Here is a 21464-nt window from a genome sequence, read left to right as displayed (position 1 = left end):
TTCTTTTTTCCATCCCTCCCCATCTTTCTATTTAACTGTAGATCAATACAGAGCAGCAAGCCAAAATCCAGGAGCTGCAAGAAAAGCTGACAAAGGTAATGTCTGGGTGGTGAGAGTGAGTTTTCTGTAAGATTTTCCAATGAGAACTTAATGCAGAGGAGGGTTGCACTTTTGTTTTATCCTCAGAAATAGTTAGTCATAGCATGGGGGATGATAAGGAAAAGGGGGTGGAAGCTGGTATCTGAAATCCTTGTTGTTTTCACTATGCTTTGGGCTCTTGAGACATGTCAACAGTGTTTATTTTTGCAAATAGAGCTGAGTCAGAACTGGAGTAGTGTAGAGGAATTCTGATTTGAAAGGCCATTTTGGGTATGCTGTATACAATGCGCTGATCTCTTGTTTCTGAGGACAAGGATTTCAGATCTTTTCAACTCACTAATAAAATATATGTTAAATTTGGCTTAGTCTCCCAGTAAACCCTGTCTTAATTACAAAATCACTTTCCAGTTCAGTTATTCACAGTAAAAAGTTTGAATGCTTAGACTTCACAGCAGAAATAAAACACCTTAGCAGTGTAAGCTAAATGAAGTAAAATATACATCTAATGATTGTGGTGTGGTAGGTCAGGCACTTAAAGAACAACATGAGAACTTTTATTCTAGGTGATACAATTAGGAAGTAAAATATATATTTCTAATGATTGTGGTGTGGTAGGTCAGGCACTTAAAGAACAGCATGAGAACTTTTATTCTAGGTGATACACTTTTTGGGGGGTATCTTTTACTGGAGAAGAAAGGATTGTCATGGTAATTCACTGAGAGAGCTTTTCAAAGTTGACACTTGCTCAGAAAGGGCTTTTTTCGAGGGTTAGTGGTCTGGAACATGGATAGAAGGCCAAAACTATTTAGAAATGTTACTTAGAAAATTTCAAAACAGCCATGCTTTACCCTGGTTTTTTCTTTTCGTTAATTCTGAGGAATTATCTGTAGGGCAACAGGCTATTCTCCTAGTGTTTTAGCAAGAGTATTCTGTCAGCCCTATCCAAAAACTTGAACTGAACTGTTGGGTGGACTACCGAGTACATAGAGACAACCTATAGTACAGTAAGACAAACGTGTAGAGCTCCTGAATTTTATTTTATTTTTTGTGTGAGAAACAAAAGAATTAGGTAACAGAACTTCAGATTTTGGCTTCCAGAGCATGTTTGTTCACTATCTTAATTGTAGACTGTTAAGTGAAAGTTCTGTAGCAGTTTTATTCAGAACGTTGACCATTGTGGCGTTATGAGCTTTGACACAGCAAGTTCTTGTATGCGTGTTTTTCTTTTAACGCTGTTCTTTTCCTCTGGACTTAGGCTGTGAAGGCTAGCTCAGAGGCAACTGAACTTCTTCAGAATATCCGTCAAGCTAAGGAGAGAGCTGAGAAGGAGTTAGAGAAACTTCAAAATCGGGAAGACTCTAATGAAAGCATGAAGAAGAAATTGCTTGAGGCAGAGGTGAGTGAAGTAGGTCTGCCTGGTGAAAATTAGTTATTGGGATGTTTCTTAGTTCAGGGGCCCCCAGCTGGGTGGATGTGATCAGCTTGTATTTCTGTTCTAAGCCTTCATAGGAAAGTAGTGTTAGACATCAATTTATTTTAATCAATTATACATATTAATTAAAGAAAACATGGGGAGTTTGATTATATTTTCATTGAGGAGCAGTAAGGACTTGTGGTTAGGATAAGAGATTTTGAGATAGGATGGGGATCTCAAATGTGAAAGACAGCCGTGCAGTCAGCTTTAGCTCACTTCTACCACAGACTGCTCACTGCTTTGTGGTAATGCAGTGTTGGTTACCCTGAGTAGCATTTTCTAATTGCTCTGCAGGAACGGCGCCATTCTCTGGAGAATCAAGTGAAGAGATTAGAGACTGTGGAACGAAGAGAAAACCGTCTAAAGGAAGATATTCAGACTAAATCTCAACAGATTCAACAGATGGCAGAAAAAATTCTGGTGAGCAGAGGTGAAAATGAAAGATAAAGGGTAAGAGTTTGTAAGAAAGGAGTAGGAAAGGAACAGAAGACATAGAATTGCACTGGATAAGGTGGAAATTGTTGAATAAAGAGATTTGTTTTGTGTACCGTTCATATTGGAAAAGCTTGAACTGTCAAATTCTGTTTGCACCTTTTAGTCATGAACTAATGACTGTGCCTGTAATCTTAAAACTACTTGAAAATTCTGGTTGTCTCAGTAGGAGTACATTGAACTCAGTACAGGATACTGCAATAATAAAAGCATTGATATCTATATTTTAAACTAAATTGCTAAGGAATTTAGAGGTCAGATCTACTTGAAATGCTTACTCCTTGTAGAGGGAAAATTACTCATCTAAAGCGTTCCTCTCCAAAGGTAATATTTGTTGGGATCCATTTGCACCCACATCTCTGTTGGCAGTCTCTTGTTTTTCTCTTTGTTAAACATGTTAAGACTTCATATTGAGTTGGTACTTCAGTCTGCAGGGAACCAAACAGAAGATATTTCAAATACTTTCTTGGGACGGGAAGCATAATCTTGGAGTAATTAAAGTTAATTTGCATTTCTAATGAGTTCTCTTTCTCTGCTACCAATCTGCCAAGAACAAAAAGGTATTATTCTTATTAGTAGACATACTTGAAGAAGGCCAAAGGGAAATATAAAACCACATTTGGACAAGTATGATCCATACTTGTTGTGGTAGCTACACAGATAGGCTTCAGCATCAGAATGTTTGAGAGCTCTCATGAAAATGATACAGATCTTTGGTAGTGTTCTTTCTTTCGAATTGTTTTGATAACATGAATGCATGGTAAGTGGGAGACTATGGCTTTGCTGGGCACAGAGCCAGCTTTATATTTAGAAATGGTGTAAAACTTTGAGTTGTTGTTGCATAAGCCTCTTGTGTATATTTGGGGATTGTTCATTGGTTTTGATTATGTTCTCTGTGGAGGAAAATCTGGAAGGGAATGCAGAAATATCTGCTAATTGTTTTACTCCATGGGATATGTTTAGTAGTTCTCATAGATAGTTTCCATGGAGTTCTGACAGAATATTGGAGAGACACAAAGTTATTTCATAAAACAAAAAACAACCATGTCAAGCAGGCATTAAGGAAATAACCCTACAGTGTATTTCCTAGTTCCTTGCAGCTGGTAGTCCCAGCTGATCTGGGAGCTACAGGGTATGAGTTCTTGTTTTATTTTCCTCCCCTCTTGCCCTCTTTGTTCCCTTAAGTTGCTCTCTTCAAACACTTCTGACTTTTCCTGGTATAGAAGGATAGCAGAATTACATAGGATAAGGTAGAAGCTGTTGAATAAATTGGATTGGGTTTGTGTGCTAGCTGTCTAGTACCTGAAGTCCTGCTGATCTCTGCATAGAAGGAAATAAAAAGTAAGAAACAAGCCTAGAGAAGATGCATATTAATACTTGAAAATGTAGCTTGTTGCTATGATGTTAATAACAATTGAAAATGAGAGCTACATAGAGAATAGTAGCAAGAACTGGACTGGTAAAAAAATAATAATTACCTTTTAAATGCAAACTGACTGTGAAGTGCCTATGGTAAGCTGGTAAAGCTTCTGCTCAGATGTAAGCAGTCTAATGCTGGTGGCTTTGAAACTGTTGCTGATCTGGTGGTCTGATTCTCTGCCAGGACCTGAAACGCGTGGGCTTCTGAGGGAGGTGAATTGTCCCTCTTGTTGCTGGGAGATGTATTTCAATTGCAAAAAAGCAGCAATCTCCATTTCTTGCAGAAGTTTTGGGTACTTGGCACTGTAGGTGACCTACTTTTTGTGAACCTCCTTTTTGATTTCCTCGTCTGGAAAAAGAGGTCTACTGCAATTACTGGAGCAAAGAAATCTTTGTAGATTTCAAAATGAGGGGAAAAAAGAATATGAAAAGGAAATTTTCCTATGCTGTGCAAGGAAGGCAAGCAAGAGTCCTGCGTGGATCCCCAAACCTGAACTTGACTGTACAGCAGCCAACTCAGCACAGTGACTGACAGACCTGGATCTGCCTGTTGTACTAAAGAAATTGTTAGGATGGCAAATATGACAGTGAAGGAACATAAAGTACTAAGCTCAGCTTTTGAGAGGTGTCCTATTCAAAGGTGTTTATAGATATACCCCCAATAATAGATTCACACGGCAGACTGTTCCTCTTACTAAAATAGCTAACCTCTGAGATGCAGAATTATCTAAGTCCTTGTTGTGCGTGGCTGCAACTCTCGGCTGTGAGGTAAAGAGGTTAAAAATACTCTGGTACCATCTACCATCTATACTGCATCCTGTGCTTCTCATTTTCAAAACAGTTTATAAACAGTCATTCTGACAGCATTCGCTTGACGAACATGACAAAGTAAATACTATTCCTGCTCTGTGAATACAGAATAAAAAGCATAACAGCAGTGCCCCATTATTGAGGCCTTCTGTGAGAAAGCAAAGTGAGAGGCCTTGTTAAAAATAAATCTGAACTTCCTGTGATGCCATGCCACTGCACCTCTGAAGTGTTTATAACTGCTTGTTTTCACAAAACATGCGTGGCCTGTCTTTGAGAATATGTTACTGGGAATCAGATTATTATTGTGGAAGTAGAAATCTTTGTCTTTAGCACTGTATTGCCACTGCAGTGGATGGGTCAGCAGCAATATACAAAGCTTAAAACTGATCATGTGCAGCTCTTGTAACATCTCTTTTTTTTATCTGTGACATGCTCGTGTAGCGTAGAGCCTTAAAAAATGAGTGTGTTTTCAGTGTCTGTGTAACACACGTGCACCACCTATTTGTATCTGAATATGAACTTCTGCTGCTTTTAGGAGCTGGAAGAAAAGCATCGAGAGGCTCAGATCGCAGCACAACATCTGGAATTGCAGCTGAAACAGAAGGAACAATTCTATGAGGAAAAACTCAAAGTAAAAAAATATCTTCTTATCTTCCCACACATTTTTGTGGGTAGAAGGGGTTCAGGGAATAACTGTTTTCTGTGAGCTTTGATTGCTTTGTCTTATGAGTTGCTGTCTTGATTACAACTTCTGAAATGCTCCAGTGAGATTAGTGAAATATGAGTAAGTCTTTTTTCTAGTTTGTCTGTGAACCTTACATGTTTTTAATGCTGTGTTAAAATAGGTGACATTTGAAGTTAGAAGTGGAGGAATTAAGCAGTTTTTGACTGTAATTTGTTCATTGCTGACAAAATAGTTCTTACTAAATGGTTTCGTATCTTTCATCCTGAAAAAAAAGTTTGATTCCTACTGAAGATTTAATTGTTTTAAGAATATTCACACAGCCTACCTGCAAGTTTTACATTCTGTAAATACTAGAATGTTTCTAAATTTCCAACTTCTTGGAGCTGTAACATCTGCCAAGAAGCCACAGAAACCGCCCACTTTGTTTTTGTCTTTTCCAGGGTAGCATAAGACTTTAACATACAGTTAGAAATAGAATTATAGACACCATCTAAAACTAGGAAAAACAATTTGGGAAATGGGAGTATATGCTGTGGTTAAGGATTTTTCTAAAGAACATGCAATACATCAGCCAGTAAGTGCGTTTTGTAAGGATCTTTGTTTGTACTATACATAACCTGTTTTTAGCAATTCTTATCTGTTACATTTACTGAGGGCTTTACTTTTACATTTTAGTTTAATTGTAAGAGATGTAGTACTGACGAGGAGAGAAGGAATTTCTGTGGGAGAAAAATGGAGAAAAGTGAAAACATTTCTTGGTAGAACTTGTAGTATTCAGTAATGAGAGTGATAGAAAGTAGGAAGGCTAGAAGGAGATGTTGGGAAGAGAGAAGGGCTAAGATGAAAACTGAAAAAGAGGATAGGGCTTGAAAAAGAGTTAAACTGAAAAGACAGGCAGTGAATTATGGCGACATATGACATAGAGTATAGTAGGGGAGATCTGGAAGCTAGATGAGAGAGGTTCAAGGCATGAGATATTTATAACTGAACGGTAAAAGATATCCTGTGGTGTCCAGACTTGTTAAGTTCTAATGAGAGTCATGTCTGTAACAGTTCTTCGTGCCTTTGAAAACCTGTCCTTGAAGGAAATGGCATTCATTTTAACAACTGATTTAAAACTCTGGAGGACTTGCCAACAGAACACTTATTAAATAGGAGGGGGGAGAAAAAAAGAGAAAAGACAAATAGTTATTTTAGCCCTGTACCTAGTATTTATGTTAGAAAAAAAAAGAAATCTTAGCTTGCTTCTTTGGTATCTCTGACCTGAAGAATTAACGGTGTCTCAATTGCCTTCTAATACGTAATTACATATCTTAACAATATAGCTCAGAAGCCATTTTTAGGGCAAGCACAGGATGCATACTTCCTTACCACCTCTGCTATGCACACACACTGAGTATACAGTTTTTTTGTTTTCTGTTGCATTGGTCTGGAATGTTTCTTGAGTGCAGTGTGTACATCTAAAAAAAGCCAAAACAGTCTCATCTCCATAAAACTTCACCATAAAATTCAGTCTTCAGAGATAGCTGAAGGAGTTCCCTGTTTCAGGGTTTTTGTGCCGTTGCATCTTGGGTCTATTGTTTGAGATGTGATGAATTGCTTGTAGAATCATCGATCTTGCCCTGTGAAATTGATATAATCCAGACAAACAAAATATCTTCACTTAGGTTTTGGAAAACCAGATGAAGAAAGATCTTGCTGATAAGGAAGCACTTGAGAACATGCTCAGAAGACATGAAGAAGAAGCACGTGAGAAATGTAAAGTCCTGGCTGAACAGAAAGCGGTATGTGTAGCTGAGCTGGAAATCAGAGCATCCTAAGGGATCATTTTGAGGCAGTGATTTTTAGCAAGATAATCTTGTTTGAGGATGCTGTTCAAATGTCTTGAAGGAATCAGCTGATTAATAACCATTTTAAAAGATGTATGTCATTATTACAAAGAATCTTCAAGAATATTTTCTTAAAAGTACAGGTTAAGTTGTTAATATAATTGTTGCTTTCCTCTAGTCATTAAAGCAGCAGAAAGCTCTTACAAAAAGTTCCAGTGGCTGCATCTGTGATGCTCTTTTTCTTGGCCATATGATCAATGTCCTTTTAGCGATGTTCCCAGAAAAAGTTCCAAAACTTCCTTTAAACATTGCTTTTAAAATTACTTTTATTGTGCGATCTCAAATGCACATTGCTCTTTTTCAGATGATCAATGCAATGGATTCGAAGATTAGGTCACTGGAGCAGAGAATAGTGGAATTGTCTGAGGCCAATAAACTAGCTGCAAATAGCAGCCTTTTTACTCAGAGGAACATGTAAGTACGCCAACTGCTGTCATACTGGTGACCACTGAACAGTTCTCAGTAGGATCTTCTTTCTAAATATAAAGCTGATCCTTGGTTACAAGCTTGCTATGCTCTCTGCTAATTTTCCTGTAATGCAGAGAATGTGCATGTTCTTCAAATAGTTGTGCTTCACTGCTTCTCCTGTGTTTTCCCAAACACGACAAGCAAAAAATTCTGGGGCCTTTCTTGAGGCTGGTGTTTCATGTAGGTTTACCAGTTATGTTAAATGAATGCTGACAATTTAAATGTCTGAAATACCTCTGGAGAAGCATATGTACCTTTTTTAACATACATATTGTTAATGTATTCGTATTTTCCTTGGTTCCTCTGGCAGTTACTTAATGTTCAAATGGAAACCACTACGTATATTTCCTTCATAAGTGTTCTGTACTGCCCAATGGCAAAGAAGACAAAAAGACAGATAGTAAGCCAGGAGCGTTTGCAAGATTGAGGGTTTTTTACTGCAGTAGGCAGCAGTAATGTGGAGCAGAAGATACCCTAACTTCAGAAAGCTGTTTCAGTTCATTTTGTCTTCATAACCCACCTTTGTGCAGTGCTACTGGACAACATCTAATGCCATCTTGAATCACTGTGTCAACAGCAATAGCTGTTGTGTTGAATTCTTCCTATTTGTTAAACATGGAGGAAATCTTGATTCTTTTTCCTATCAAATCTTTGTCTACTTCAGTTTTATTTTGCTTTTCGTTTTAGTTGAGATTCCTTATCCTCTTAAAAATGCTCTTGCTCCTTTAATAATGTAAAAGCACTCTGCTTTAGTAGAAGAAGCACAGATTGTTCGATATGCCTTGCAGGATAGGGCTGTATAAATGTTTTCAATGTCCATCAGCTGCTGGATGCAGTGTTAGGCAGCATCTCTGTGGGCAGCACTTGGATGGATTCACCTATAATATTGAACAGAATCAAGCAAGATTGATTTTTGGCAATGCGTTGCTTTGTTTTGTTTTGTTTTTTTCTTTTCAGTGCTCATTATGCCTCCAGATAAGTAATGGTTCCAATTTTTGCTATATTTCAAATATCTGGCAAGTTATTTTAGCTTGAACAGCCAGAAATATTCACAGAAATAACTGAGAATTTGAACTGAGTTGCTTTATGCTCAAGATGACTTCTGGTTAACCACATGGGGAGTCTATCGAGGTGGGAAAAGCCTTAACTTTGGTCTGAAATGCTACACAAGTAGTGTCTCAGCACATACATGGGAAACATATGCAAAGTCTAGTGCTGCAGTCATTGCTGCTGAACTGATGGTAAGATCTCAACAGAGCATGATGAGTTAGATGATCCTCTGGTAGCAGGACACTTCACTGGAGATCAGTAGAAAACAAGAAAAATAAAATATTGCTTTAAAATATTACTTTGAATAGCTTAAGAAATTAACTTAGCTTAAGTCAATTAACCTAATGTTGCTGAATTGCTAGAAGATATTTCAGAATCAACAGCATTTTAAGAGAAAATTGCTTTATTATGCCTGTGTTTATAAATGCAGATAGCGAAATGAGTTTGTGCTTATTTTGTGAGTTGTGGTGGTGAATATGTATGAATCTGTTGTTGGACTGCATTTTGAATCCACAAAAGCAACAATCTGAGCATGTTTGAAGAGGAGAACCAGTGATTTAAACCCTTCAAAGGGGTGTGGGACTTGGCTAGTTTTTGTGCCATCAGTGTTTGAGGAAGTTAATGGCTATCAGCTTCCTTAGCAGGTAGCTCATGTGGCAGTTCTGGCTGCCAACCATCTGTAGAGATAAATGAAAAACAAAACAAAACAACCCAACACAGAATACCTGGTGACAGGGGAGGGTTCTACATGCAGTGCAATGAAGTGTGAGTCAGCAGACTTGGGTTCTGATTTTAGCTTTTTTAAGTCTTCTCATTTGATCCTGGGAAAGCCACATAATTTCTCTGAGATAGGATTAGTTACAGCTTATCTCACAGTGAACTTCTTAAAATATTAATTCATTAATGTATGTAGATCTTTGTTAGCGTTAAGTGGAAAGACATTTCCAACACGATAAAAGTATTCTGGGAGTTGCAAATAATGTAGAAAGTGCTGTTTGTTTTGTGTGAGAATATCCATTTCAAATGCTAATTGTTGCTTTTAGCAGAGGTTGCAGGCTCAAAATTCTTATGCACACATGTAATTATTTTAATTCACATTATAGATGAAGTCTTTGTTTAGAGACAGCAAATCATTGCTTCGATGTAGGTCAAGTTAAAAAGTCATTCTAGGTCCATTTCATCTTTTGGAAGCAAATAAGCAGAAATCCCACCAGAAGCTCCTCAGTTTCTCTTATATCCTGGAATTAAATAATGTGGAAGGAACTATTCTTACCATTCATTTTTCCTATGAGGAAAAATATATATCAAGGAATTGGTGAAATGAAAAGAATGAAGTATAGCTTAAATGTGGTAGATAACCACATACACAATTTATTTTTTTGCTACTTGCAAGCATGAAATTTTAATGCTCTGGGCATATGTTGATGAATCTGCTAGTATGTGGATCTCTTGCTGATGCAAGTAGAGAGCTGGCTTGTTTGATTTTAATGCACAGATATGGATTTCCCTGTTCTGTGTAATATGGAGCTTGTGGTATGTTCTTCCCTGCTTCACTACTTTAAAAGGCCATATATAAGAATGCTTTAGGTTTCTGTTCTTCTCCTATCAGGAAAGCCCAAGAGGAGATGATTTCAGAACTCAGGCAACAGAAGTTCTACTTGGAAACCCAAGCTGGAAAGTTAGAGGCTCAGAATCGAAAATTAGAGGAACAATTGGAAAAGATGAGTCACCAAGATCACACTGACAAGAACCGTCTGCTGGAGTTGGAAACTAGGCTGCGAGAGGTGAAAATGAGTTTAATCCTTCTAAACTTACATGAATGTGTCTTATTTTAAATATTATAGTGATGATCAGAATTAAGTCGTCTTAGTACTGTGTGTCTTAATTACAGATTTTCACGCGTAATAATTTATTTTAATCTGGCACTATTTTTTCCCACTGGAGTTCTTCTCCTGGAGGAAGAGGAAAATACAAAAGATTGTTCATTAGAGTAAGCATAAAGCTTTTAGATCATCTTGCTTTTTCAGAATCACATCTATATATTTTTTTCTACAATATTCTATTTTTCAGCTGGAGTGATGATGGAGTAAAGAATCAAAGATTAGCTATGTAGAATGATCAGCTTAAATATGGGTCTAGAGTCTACAGAATAGAAAGCAAATGATACAACAGCAGTGCTGTAAAAAAAAACCAGGAGAATGTTGCCTCATGCCCTCTTTTTTTTTAAAAAGATATAAAAAAATGTAACAGTAATATGAAAACCTTTTTTTTTTGTGAACTATGCTACATTTTTAGTTCTTTAGTTTTATATCAGCTAGTTTGAATCAACTTCATATCTTCATTTACATTCTCCAGTTTCACTCCAATAATTTTCATTTCAGACTGAAATTTTACCTTTAGCTAAGAGGGTTGGATGGCTTGCACTTGTCCTGGTTTGACTGGAAGTTGGCTGGGACCAGTGTAAGATTTCTGGCAGGCTCTCTCACATCTGCAACACAACAGAGTCACGTGGGATGCAAACATCCTGAAGAAGGTGCTAAACTTTGGAAGTGATCTGAGGTCTGCTCTGCTGCTTGTGCATTTCTTAGCTGTTCCTGGAATTGACATATTTATCCTTGACTATGCCTCAAGAAAACCTTGGAAAGAAACAACTTAAGTAAACCCAGAGCAAGATTATTTGCTTGGTTTCTTCAAAAATAACCTAGATATATATACATGGAAAGATTAGTATTGTCTATGTCTAGAGATTCCTGAATGCAATAATTTCCATGAAGAAATGTCAGCACAAACTACTTCAGCTTTAATGCTTTTTGTATCAACATGTTATATGTGATATTTGAGTCACAGCTGGAGCTATTCTTGTTTTGTTGTTGTTGTTGTTTTTTTTTTTTTTTGTTTGTTTCATTTCAAAATGCTTTTGATCTTTTTCAAAGCAGTTGAGTAGCTTTTAGGCAGACAAAGCAGCATCCTTGACTTCTCAGTCACTTAAACAATCTGTGAAGATGTGGTTTTGGGATAGAAATGACAATGTCATCCTGAAGTGAGGCTTGAAATTAGATTATATCGCCTGTATCTTTCTTTGTAAGTAATTTGTGCTTGGATGCTACTTTTTCATTCTTCAGGTCGGTCTAGAGCACGAAGAACAGAAGCTGGAACTCAAAAGGCAGTTGACAGAACTGCAGCTGACACTCCAGGAGCGGGAATCTCAAATTACTGGGCTGCAGGCTGCACGGACAGCCCTGGAGAATCAGCTCCGTGAGGCCAAAACTGAACTAGAGGAGACTACAGCTGAGGCAGAGGAGGAGATTCAAGCTCTCACGGTGAGCCCTAAAGTTGGTACTACATTAGAATTGTGAAGGTCCACGTTTTATAATGAGGTTAAATATATATTTTTACTAGTTAATTTTTTATTTTTCAGAAAATGGCACTAATTGTGTTTCGAGTTGATAGAGGCAGGAATGTCTAAGATGTCAAATTATTTTGTCTATTAAATTAACCTTAGCTGTGCTTCCTGGTAGATCTATCATTGGTGCCAATCAATCTGATACACTCCTTGCAAGAGCACTATTATTTCTGTGATGAGGTGAAACCTATGTGTGAAATTGTTATTGCTAGGAGCTTTGCTTTCTGATTTACTTTTTAAATAACTTGTCACAAGTTTGAAGGCATTTGATTGGAAATGTTTTGATGATTTCTTTCCCTAAGTTTACCTGCTCTATATTTGTTTGGAAAAGTAACAACAAAAACTAGGAAAACAGTGTTGCTGAGCACCCTAATTTTATTACAGTGCTCATTTCATTTAAAAATTATTACTTGCATCTTGCAGTCTCTGGTGATGTGTGAATGATAGAAAGGAGAAATGTTAAATTGTCCCCTTCCCCTTCTTATCCCCCTCTTAGGAAACATAATTCTAAGTCATATGCTGCAGGTTGCTGTCTCTTGAGTATAAAAATATGCTTTTGCACTGCTTGATTCTAAGAAATATTTTCTTCAGAATGAATTCTGAGGGCAGTAGGGGAGAGGGTGAAGTGTATGACCTGCTACTGTCTGCCAGCTAACCTTCATTGAAGGAACAGTCTTCAATGACCTTGAAATCCAGTTATTTTGAAGCGTTGAAAATGTGCATTCTCTTTGTTTGGTAACATCTGATAAAATAACTGTTATTCAGAATATTTCTGCCACTGCTGTGCTTTAGTTGGGGTAGTGGGGACTTGCTGAGCTAGGTGCTTGAATTAGATTGGAGCTTTGGGTGGGTGAACAGGAGAACTATGCACTTGGAGTTGCTCTTGAGCAGGTGCACGCTGGGGAAGTACTGCAGCAACACTAAGGCTTAAGAATAATGCATTGAAACATGGCATCAGTTTCTTTTTGCTCAAAGTTGAGATGGTCCTCTGCCAGCTGAAAGCTTTGCATAACTGCTATCACTGCTAACAGGAAGATGATTATGTGCTTGATATCTTTGCCCTACGCCATCAGCAAAACAGATGAATGTACATGACCTGTGTTCACTCAGATACTGCTTCAGTTAATTTGGCAAAATAGGAGTGCTTCTGGACCAGCTGTTGTAAGATAGTCCAGTTCAGTGGGCTCGGTGTGTTTATAATATGGAATGTTTTGTATCTACTTTTTTATTTTTCACATTGCTGTTGCAGTAAGATAATGTATTAGCTCTCCTATTTGACTTCTGCTAAAGAGTTTTTCCTGTTTAGCCTCTTAGCTACAATGAAAATGCTCTGAATGAAGAAAGGTAGCTGGATTTGCTAGCACACTAACCTTTCGTTAAGGTTTCAGATAGCATGTGACGTTTGACACTTGTTAAATCGGTTTGATGTTCTGAATGAATTTGTGAGAGGCCACGAGGCTGAAACAAGAACTTTTGCTTTGTCATGCTTTGCTTGTAAATTAGGAGGTAAAATGGTGCATGCAGTACTGCTTTCTTTAAAATAAGTGCATGTACTTTTCAATACTTTGGATACTCTCTTCCAAAGAATTGATCGCTGCGTTTCATCGCTGCTTTTTAGAGAGGCCTAGGGTTAAATGGTACTTGATGGTTGGATTCAGGTAGATTGGCAGAGCTGTTTGGGGTAGCTTGCATAATGCTTCATTGTAGTTTTTCTTTGCAAGCATTAAATTGTACGTGGCATTTATTTGATATGAAATAGTACCCTGAGTATGAAAGTAAAACTAACTCAAATTTATGTCACGAATGTACAAACTTAACATGGAATCAATAAGTCATCTGGTGACCACTGACTTTTTATACAGTTCAGTTTTTGAGTTTGTACATTTTTCTAAAGTAGTTCAGAATTGGGAACATTTGATTAAGTAGGATGTGACATTTACTAATCAGTTCTTTGTCACTACAGAGTGCTTTCATAGTGTGCAGCATCTGCCTTCCGAACTTTGCTTGCTGGTAGATTGTTCTGCAGTTTGTTTAGCAACAGCTGTTGGATTCTAATTCTCATGTATGAAAAATTGATGATTAACTTCTTACCTCCTTTAGGCACATAGAGATGAAATCCAGCGTAAATTTGAAGCCCTTCGTAATAGCTGCACAGTGAGTATTAAATACAGATCATTGAATTATTTTGAAATTAAGGATAAGGAAGCAAACAATTTAATGACTTACTCCTTGATGACACTAGTTCCCAATGTGGACTTCTGTCTTAAAGATGTTAGGAGCTAAACTAATTGGATTTCATTTTTTATTTTTATTTTTTTATTTTTTATTTTTTTTTAGGCTTTAGGTGAACCTCAGTTGTGAGGTTTTATTCCATTTGTGAAATTGACATTATTCTTCTTTTGGAGAAGAAAGTAAATTAAATTCTCTCATTGCAGTGCAGCTAATAAGAATGGTATAGCAGCTGCAAAAATGTAGGTAAAGATGGTTTCTACTCAAAAGGAGAAGAAAAGATCTATCTGTCCAAATCCTGAGCTGCATTGTAGATCTAGGCCAAAGCTGATAGAGAAGTGTTCTTGCTACTTTGGATTTTAAGGAGAATTTAAAGACTGAAGAGACATGAAAGTACGTGGTTCAAAATGACGCAATGATGTGTGGTCATCTGGTCAAAGGGCAGAAAGATCTTGAGGATCTCAGTTTCTACTTTATATTACTTGAGGTCTTTTGACATGTTTTTCTACTCATGTCATCAGTCCAGGACAGATGTCAGAGTCTTTGACTACTGATAGGAATTCTTGCAAATTACCACTGTCTTCAAGCTTGTTTATAGTGCTTGATGGAGAGTCTAACTTCCAATGACGTGAACTACAGAAATGTTGATTCCTTTGGATCAACACTGGCTGCTGCTATTTCTAGGTTTTTTTTTCCTTACATCACTCTGTAAACAGAGCTTAATTGCTGTTTGTTTGTTTTTTTTCTTTTTCTTTTGTTTTTAGATCTTGATTGTTTCCACACTTCTAGTGATTTCCTCAAGTTTAATTATTTTGTGCTGGATGACTAAGTATCTAACATCAAGTTTTCATCTTTCAAAAATACCATTAAAGAGTTACTGTGTTTTCCACAGTTTCTTTTCATTACTGAGCAAGGGGATTCTTGTATTCTGTCCATAGTCTGTACTGATGCGAAGCAGTGAGGAAGTAGGGCTTAGCAAAATGCATCAACATCTGTCCAAAATAAATTCTGCAAAAGAAACTGCTTTTTGTCGTCTACTTTGCTTATGCTGAATGATCTTTTGGTCCCATGTGTTGTCACATATCCTACATCCATAGCAATCTTTTCTGTTGTTTGTTCTGTATTGGCCTTTTTATAGAATGACAGCTTTCTGTGACAATTTGTGTGATCTCCATGCAGACAAAAAGCAGTTTTGTGTTCTGCTGCATGGAAGACTGCCTTTCAGAGGTTATGATGTTATCTCATTTATCTCATTACTGTAGAATTTTGGCTTCGAAAATGTGGCAGGCAATCTCCAGCAATGAAGACTGACCCACAGCTCATGTTCTTGGCTGAACATGAGGCCAGTAGTGTGTCCAGGTAGCTAAGAAGGCTGATGGCATCCTGGTATGTGTAAGAAATAGAGTAGTCAGGAGGACAGGGAGGTGATGGTCCCCCTGTATTGAGCCCTGGTGAGGCTCTGTACCTTTAGTACTGTGTTCAGTTTTGAACCCCTCGCTACAAGGAAAACATTGAGGCCCTGGAGCACGTCCAGTGAAGGGCAACGAAGCTGGTGAGGAGTCTGGAGCACAGGCCTTATGAGGAACGGCTGAAGGAGCTAGGAATGTTCAGTGTGGAGAAGAGGAGGCTCAGGGAAGACCTTCTAGCTCACTACAGCTCCCTGAAAGGAAGTTGTGGTGAGGTGGGGTTTGGCCTCTTCTCCCACATAATTAATGATAGGACTAGAGGGAGTGGCTTCAAGTTGCTCCATGGGAGGTTCAGGTTGAATATTAGGAACAATTTCTTTTCTAAGACAGTGATCAGGTGGTGGAACGGGCTGCCCAGGGAGGTGGTTGAGTCACTGTCCCTGGAGGTGTTCAAGAAATGCAGAGATGTTGTGCTAAAGGATATGGTTTAGTGGGGAAATATTGGTGGTAGATGGACAGTTGGAATGGATGATCTTGGAGGTCTTTTCCAACCTTTGTGATCCTATGATTCTATAAGATTACAAGAATGTTGAAAGGTTTGAATGTTCCGCATGGAAAGATTTTTAGGTGTTTTGCCTTGTAGGTCGTTTAGTGGCATAAGTGGGATCATGCATCAGACATCCTCATCAGTAACAAATTAGTGAAATGGTTCCTTTGTGAATAATACATGCTCATCATTCATTCTCTTTCCAGACCAGGAAAATGTATGTATAATTAAATTGACCGTGGGTAGAAATGTTATTTTTCTGTGTATTAAGTGATGGTAGCTGTCTATCCTTTTTACTGAAAGAAATGATAGGACGGTCTTATCTTGATGGTGAGGGATCAAGGGATGTTCGTAATGGTGCCTTCACCAGATGTTTCAACCTCATTTGTATGAACAGTGACACCTCAAAGTGCGTCTGCTTTCCTTGTACCATTGCTGCACTCTTGTTGTTCCTTTTGCTGAGGTCTCTGACACAAATAAATACTTGTTTAGGTTCTCCCATTTGTCAGTTTTAAATCTGACCGTTGCTGTGTTGCTAGCCTTAATTTCTTCTGTCTTTGTGATTTTGTATTCGGTTGCTCTGATAGCTCTGCATTGTTTCATCTCATAACGTGTCTTCTTTGACTATTGGAGTCAAAAAGAAAATACTAGTTTTGCTTTCCCCCACAGACAGGTCAACTGTGCAATAAATGATTAGATCCATAAGTATAGCATAAGTTGCAAATTACCTGCTCTATATGCACACAAATGAACAAGGCCGCACATACACAGAATGATGTTTTATCATAATCTTATCACAGTGCTACTTCATGCCACAGATCCACTGAGGGGAAAGAGCTAGTTCCCTACCTTTCAAGGATTGTTCTGTGAAAAATATGGCCATCCATTTGAGTTTTGAAAGTTATTTTCTGGTTAATAAGCAAGCACTCTAGAAATAAAATACATTTTCTTAAATAGGAACATTTACATTTGTCAGTTATTTCCATCTGGCGTTTAATTATTGCTTCTTGTTGGATTGTCAACACGTTTGGAGTCACAAATGATACTAAGTTATCTAACTAATGATAGAATTATTTCAAGAAGAAAACATTCAGTAATTTCATTCAGAAATGATTCAGCATGGAGGAGGTAATTTCTATAAAAATTTAGAAGCAAATATATCCCATAAAGTATATTTACAGTCAGCTTAGTAAAATACAAATGTAATGCTGTGGATCTGACACCTGTATTTTCCTTTTTTATGGGAGGAGGAGAGGGGCTACAGGCTATTGCTTTTATTCTTGAAAAGAAAGTGGCTTTTAAGGAATGCTAATTAGGTACTGCATTTCTATTTGTTCAAGATTTCATCATTAAAACAATGGTTACCTCCTCTCCTTGAGGTCCTTTTGTTGACACTGAATATTGCTGTCTTAAACATTAACAGGCTTGATTCTGGAAGCCTGGGAGACCGGATAGCGAGGCATCCAACAAATTCCTTCCCATTTCAGTCTAAAATCCTGATTCCATGTTGGCTCAATTAGCTGACATACAGGAGTACATCACAGGATCACAGAACTGTAGGGATTGGAAGGGCCCTCTAGAGATCATCTTTCACGTTCAAAACTATGTCCAAACATGTTATGTACCTTTGCTAAATTACCTCTTCTCTCCCAAAGATCTTTTCCACTAGGAAATAATAACCCAGGCAAAAACTTTGTTATGGCTTAGCTAAATTCATAAAACAAACAAACAAAAAAATTCACATGCGTGCCCACGTGTATGTGTATTTCCAATTGACTGTTGGTTGGGAGAGGCAATTTCCTTTCACAAAAAAATGTTATGACAGAAGTGGAGCTTTGTAGTTTTTGCAGTTTGGCAAAAAGTTGGAGAGTTTTTGGGTGTTGATGTGAAACTGCTTTGAAAGAGGCCAGCAGGACCTTCTGTTTGTATGACATTGCCATGATTTGAGGCTCGTGGTTGCAGTGGGAGCTCATCTTCTGAGGATGAGGATGGAGGGCTACAGGAGACTGCATGTTGGTGTGGGAAGGAAGGGAATGCAGAGTGAAATATTCCACTGCTCTCCAGCCACTGACAGGAGCAGAGTCCCTCAAGCTATGCCATGATGATTTTTTGGTGTCTGACATTTCAGTGTAAGGTATTTTCAGTTCACAGATGTTGTCAGATTACGGGAGAAGGGAGGAAAGTGAGGAGGTATTTGTTACATATTCATTGTACAGATAGACATACAAGACTGGTATCTATGTGCAGCATTTTGTCAGTAGAAGACTTGATATTCTGCTCCATTAAGATGCTTGGTATTTCTGTGCTAGAAAAGCTTCATCTTTCAGATCCACGTGTAATAGGTTAAAATGAAGTGAGGGTGGTACTTCCTCGTGTGCTCTTCGTGGTAATTTGGGGATGTGAGATAGCTGTTGTCTTTTTCCTAATAACTTCTGACAGCTAACATGCTAGTAAAGATTGGGGTGGGGTGGGACTGGAAATGAGTGGACTAAAAAACTATGTGTTAGTTTGTAAGTTCTGAATGAAGGCTGTAGTAAAAAATGAAATTAAACACCAATTAACGTGCTGCTGATAGCTTTCTGAAGCAATTTACCTTGTAGTATCCTGACGTTTCCCTGAACCTTTGTTGTTGGCACCTAAGAATTGAGACATCTTCCTGAAAGATCTGAATGTGGCTTTGGAGGAGCTTGCACACTGCAGTTGAGAGTATTCTAAAACTGCTTCTTAATTTTTCCCCTTGTTATTTTGACTGTTGTGTTGATCCATGGATTAAATTTGAACATTGTGTATGATATGCAACATAGGAACACTTTAGCCCTCTGATACAGTGCAATGGGGAGGGAATTGTGTGGAGTCTGATCACTTGTGCTGAAGTTTGTTATGCTTGGGTTACTCTCTAATATCTTTGTATAGATGCAGAAGATGGTACCTCATTTCAAATAAGTTGTGTGCTCAGATGTGGCACGTAGTGAGCAGTCTGTCAAGTTTGCCATGGTCACATTGGAGTTTTATCTCAATTTTCTGAATTTGTTGGGATGAAGTACATAGACAGGAGAGCGTTTCGTTAACTTTGTGAGCCATGCTGCAGTGGCACAGATAGTGCTGCCTATACTGCCTGGGGATACTCCCCTGAGCTTTCAAATGTTTGGCTGTTTTATGAACTTTAAATCTGAAGACTTTTGTGGTTATGTTTCAGGTTTTAAAAGGCTTTCCTTTAATGTGTATTTACACATTTAACTTCAGCATAGCTACAGCCCAGTTTTTTTGTTTGTTTGTTTTGCCTGGGCAGTTCCTTAACTGAAAAGAAAACTGCCTAAAACTGTTAACTCTTTTCATGTATGGGATTCTGGCATAGGTCAGATTATGTGTGTTTGCCTGTGGTCACATCCCCTATCATGTGCTGCTTGGTTTTGATTGCCAGGACAGGCATTTACATCACACGTCTCATTTTCCTGTGGTACTGTTATCTATCACCATTTAAGCTTTATAGTGTTTATTGACTCTGTAACCCTATTTGGTTATAAATACCTGCAGATAGATTTAAAAATAAAAAAATTTGTCAATATATTTTCAATGGGGGGTGGAAAAAAAGCAACAGAAGATTAAGAGAAGGACAATTCTCTCTCTTTAAAAGAAATAAATAAATAAACTGGCTAAATTGTTACGTAGGTTATATATTGTGTTCAGAATTTAAGCCAAGCTGCTTTGGTGGTTTGGTTTAATTTTGGTTACATCCAGAGAAAGGAAACAAAATCTTAGGACATGGAGTAAACGTTGACTGGAGTTTAACTTCCAACCCTTAAATGATACAGCTGTCTTGAAATACAGCTTTTTAAAAAGAATTACATAGTTAGAAGTACTAAGTCTTTATGTCACTGTATCAGTTTTGCATTTACCCCTCAGGTCTCTCTTATATTTCAGGTATAGTTTAATGCACCTTTTAGAAAGTACTTCAATCAATATACAAAATGAAAGTGGAAGAAACCAGAGCTCTGTAATAGATTCCTTAAAACTCAGTAATGTGGTTAAACAGAAATATGATAAAGATAGAAGGAAAGGAGAGGCATTATCTCATCTGGCAGCTAGTAGAAATCTCTCTGATATTGTTAGTAGGAATGGTGGGTAAAATACTGTAAAGGCAAATGTTCTTCTTATCCTTTTTGTTTGCATAAATTCATTTAAACGTTCTTACCCTACAACAATTTGGCACTAAGATATCCTTATGATACAGTCTGGGTTCTTTGGAAGTTTGACTCAATCGTTACTGCCTTGTTCAAAATACGCATTTTATCTGTAAGAATGCTCCAGAAACAACCACGTGATCAGACTTTTATCAGCAGTGCTGTGTTTTAGAGGATGAATCACTTTGATTTGACCCAAAACATATGTGTAGCAGGAATCTCCCCTTCACCCAGCAGGGAATAATGGCAGTTGGACTTTTTCTGCCAACAGTTTAAAAATCAAATACTGCTAATTTAGATCTAGGAGAGGCACGGTAAGGAGCAGCCACTACCTGCATCACAGATTCTTCAAAAACAAGTGGTTGTTGTCTTTTTAGATAGCTGAGAAGAGATGTGCACAATGCTTTACTGCTTTATATATTTAAGTGCTTAACTTGTGTAGGAAATTGGAACATTTACATTTGAATGTGGCCAACTGTGTTCTGAGGTGTTTTATTTTTCCCATTTAATGAAGCGTTTTCTTCACCTTTCTTTGACATTAGACAAGAATGCCTCTTGTATTTATTTCAAATAGTTGAATGTTAATTGTATAGAACTTTTCCTAGTTTCTGAAATTCTTGTTGTTAACGTTATTGTACAGATCCTTCCTCTTCTGTTGTGATGATGTTGTTTTAGTTACGAGGTACAACTATTCATCTACCCAGTGCTGATGTCCTTTCACTCAAAAGAATTAAAAAGAACTGTGGAGAAGGGCCCACTGTTGTTCCTATTTTTCATTAAGTTGAAGTGGAATGTGGTTTAAAGCATTATAGTACAATGCTATTGTGATTTAACAAATGCTTCCACTTCATTAAAGGCAAGGCTGTTGTGCTTGTTGAATTTCTGCTTTTCACTGATTTTTCTGTTAGTCTGTTGTGCTGCCATATTTTTTTCTTCATATATCCTATGCTGATACTGCTTTGATAAAGTGTATTTCTCAGTTTTTTGACTTTTTCTGGCTACGTACAATGCTGCTTATAGTAATTTAAACAATTGCTAGGAGGATTCATCAGATTATTCTTCCTTCTTTGCACCTCTTGTTCAGTTTTCTTAAATATCACACTTGAAAAGTCTCTGTGAGAAGTGTTAGCCTCATTTCACTTGAGGGGAAATTAAGGCAAAAAAAAAAAGAAGATAAAGTGGTTTGGCAAAAGCACCCTGAGTCAGCAGCAGATTTGAGAGTACAACCAGAACTCCTGACTCCCAGCACAGTGCCTTAAATATGGCACTTCTATCTCGAAGAAGTTGTGTTACAGCATATTTATACTCTAAA

The 21464-nt window shown here is 37.6% G+C and overlaps 1 protein-coding gene across 6 annotated transcripts in view; it reads left to right on the top strand.

Moving 5' to 3' along the window:
- CIT (citron rho-interacting serine/threonine kinase) overlaps positions 1-21464 on the top strand; it is a 70041-nt gene that overhangs the window by 30268 nt on the left and 18309 nt on the right. For all 6 annotated transcript variants that reach the window (XM_065738835.1, XM_065738833.1, XM_065738831.1 and 3 more), the window contains exons 15-23: positions 42-95; positions 1355-1495; positions 1868-1993; positions 4830-4925; positions 6647-6763; positions 7173-7282; positions 9996-10170; positions 11509-11706; positions 13890-13943. In XM_065738835.1, coding sequence (XP_065594907.1) covers positions 42-95; positions 1355-1495; positions 1868-1993; positions 4830-4925; positions 6647-6763; positions 7173-7282; positions 9996-10170; positions 11509-11706; positions 13890-13943 — 1071 coding nt within the window. The remainder of the gene's footprint in view (positions 1-41; positions 96-1354; positions 1496-1867; positions 1994-4829; positions 4926-6646; positions 6764-7172; positions 7283-9995; positions 10171-11508; positions 11707-13889; positions 13944-21464) is intronic.

This window comes from Cyrtonyx montezumae, unplaced genomic scaffold (assembly GCF_038088225.1).
Source record: "Cyrtonyx montezumae isolate F1298 unplaced genomic scaffold, pur_monq_1.0 scaffold_23, whole genome shotgun sequence".
NCBI lineage: Eukaryota > Metazoa > Chordata > Aves > Galliformes > Odontophoridae > Cyrtonyx > Cyrtonyx montezumae.
Note: the sequence above shows the minus strand (reverse complement) of the source record. Positions and strands in the feature narration are given on the sequence as shown.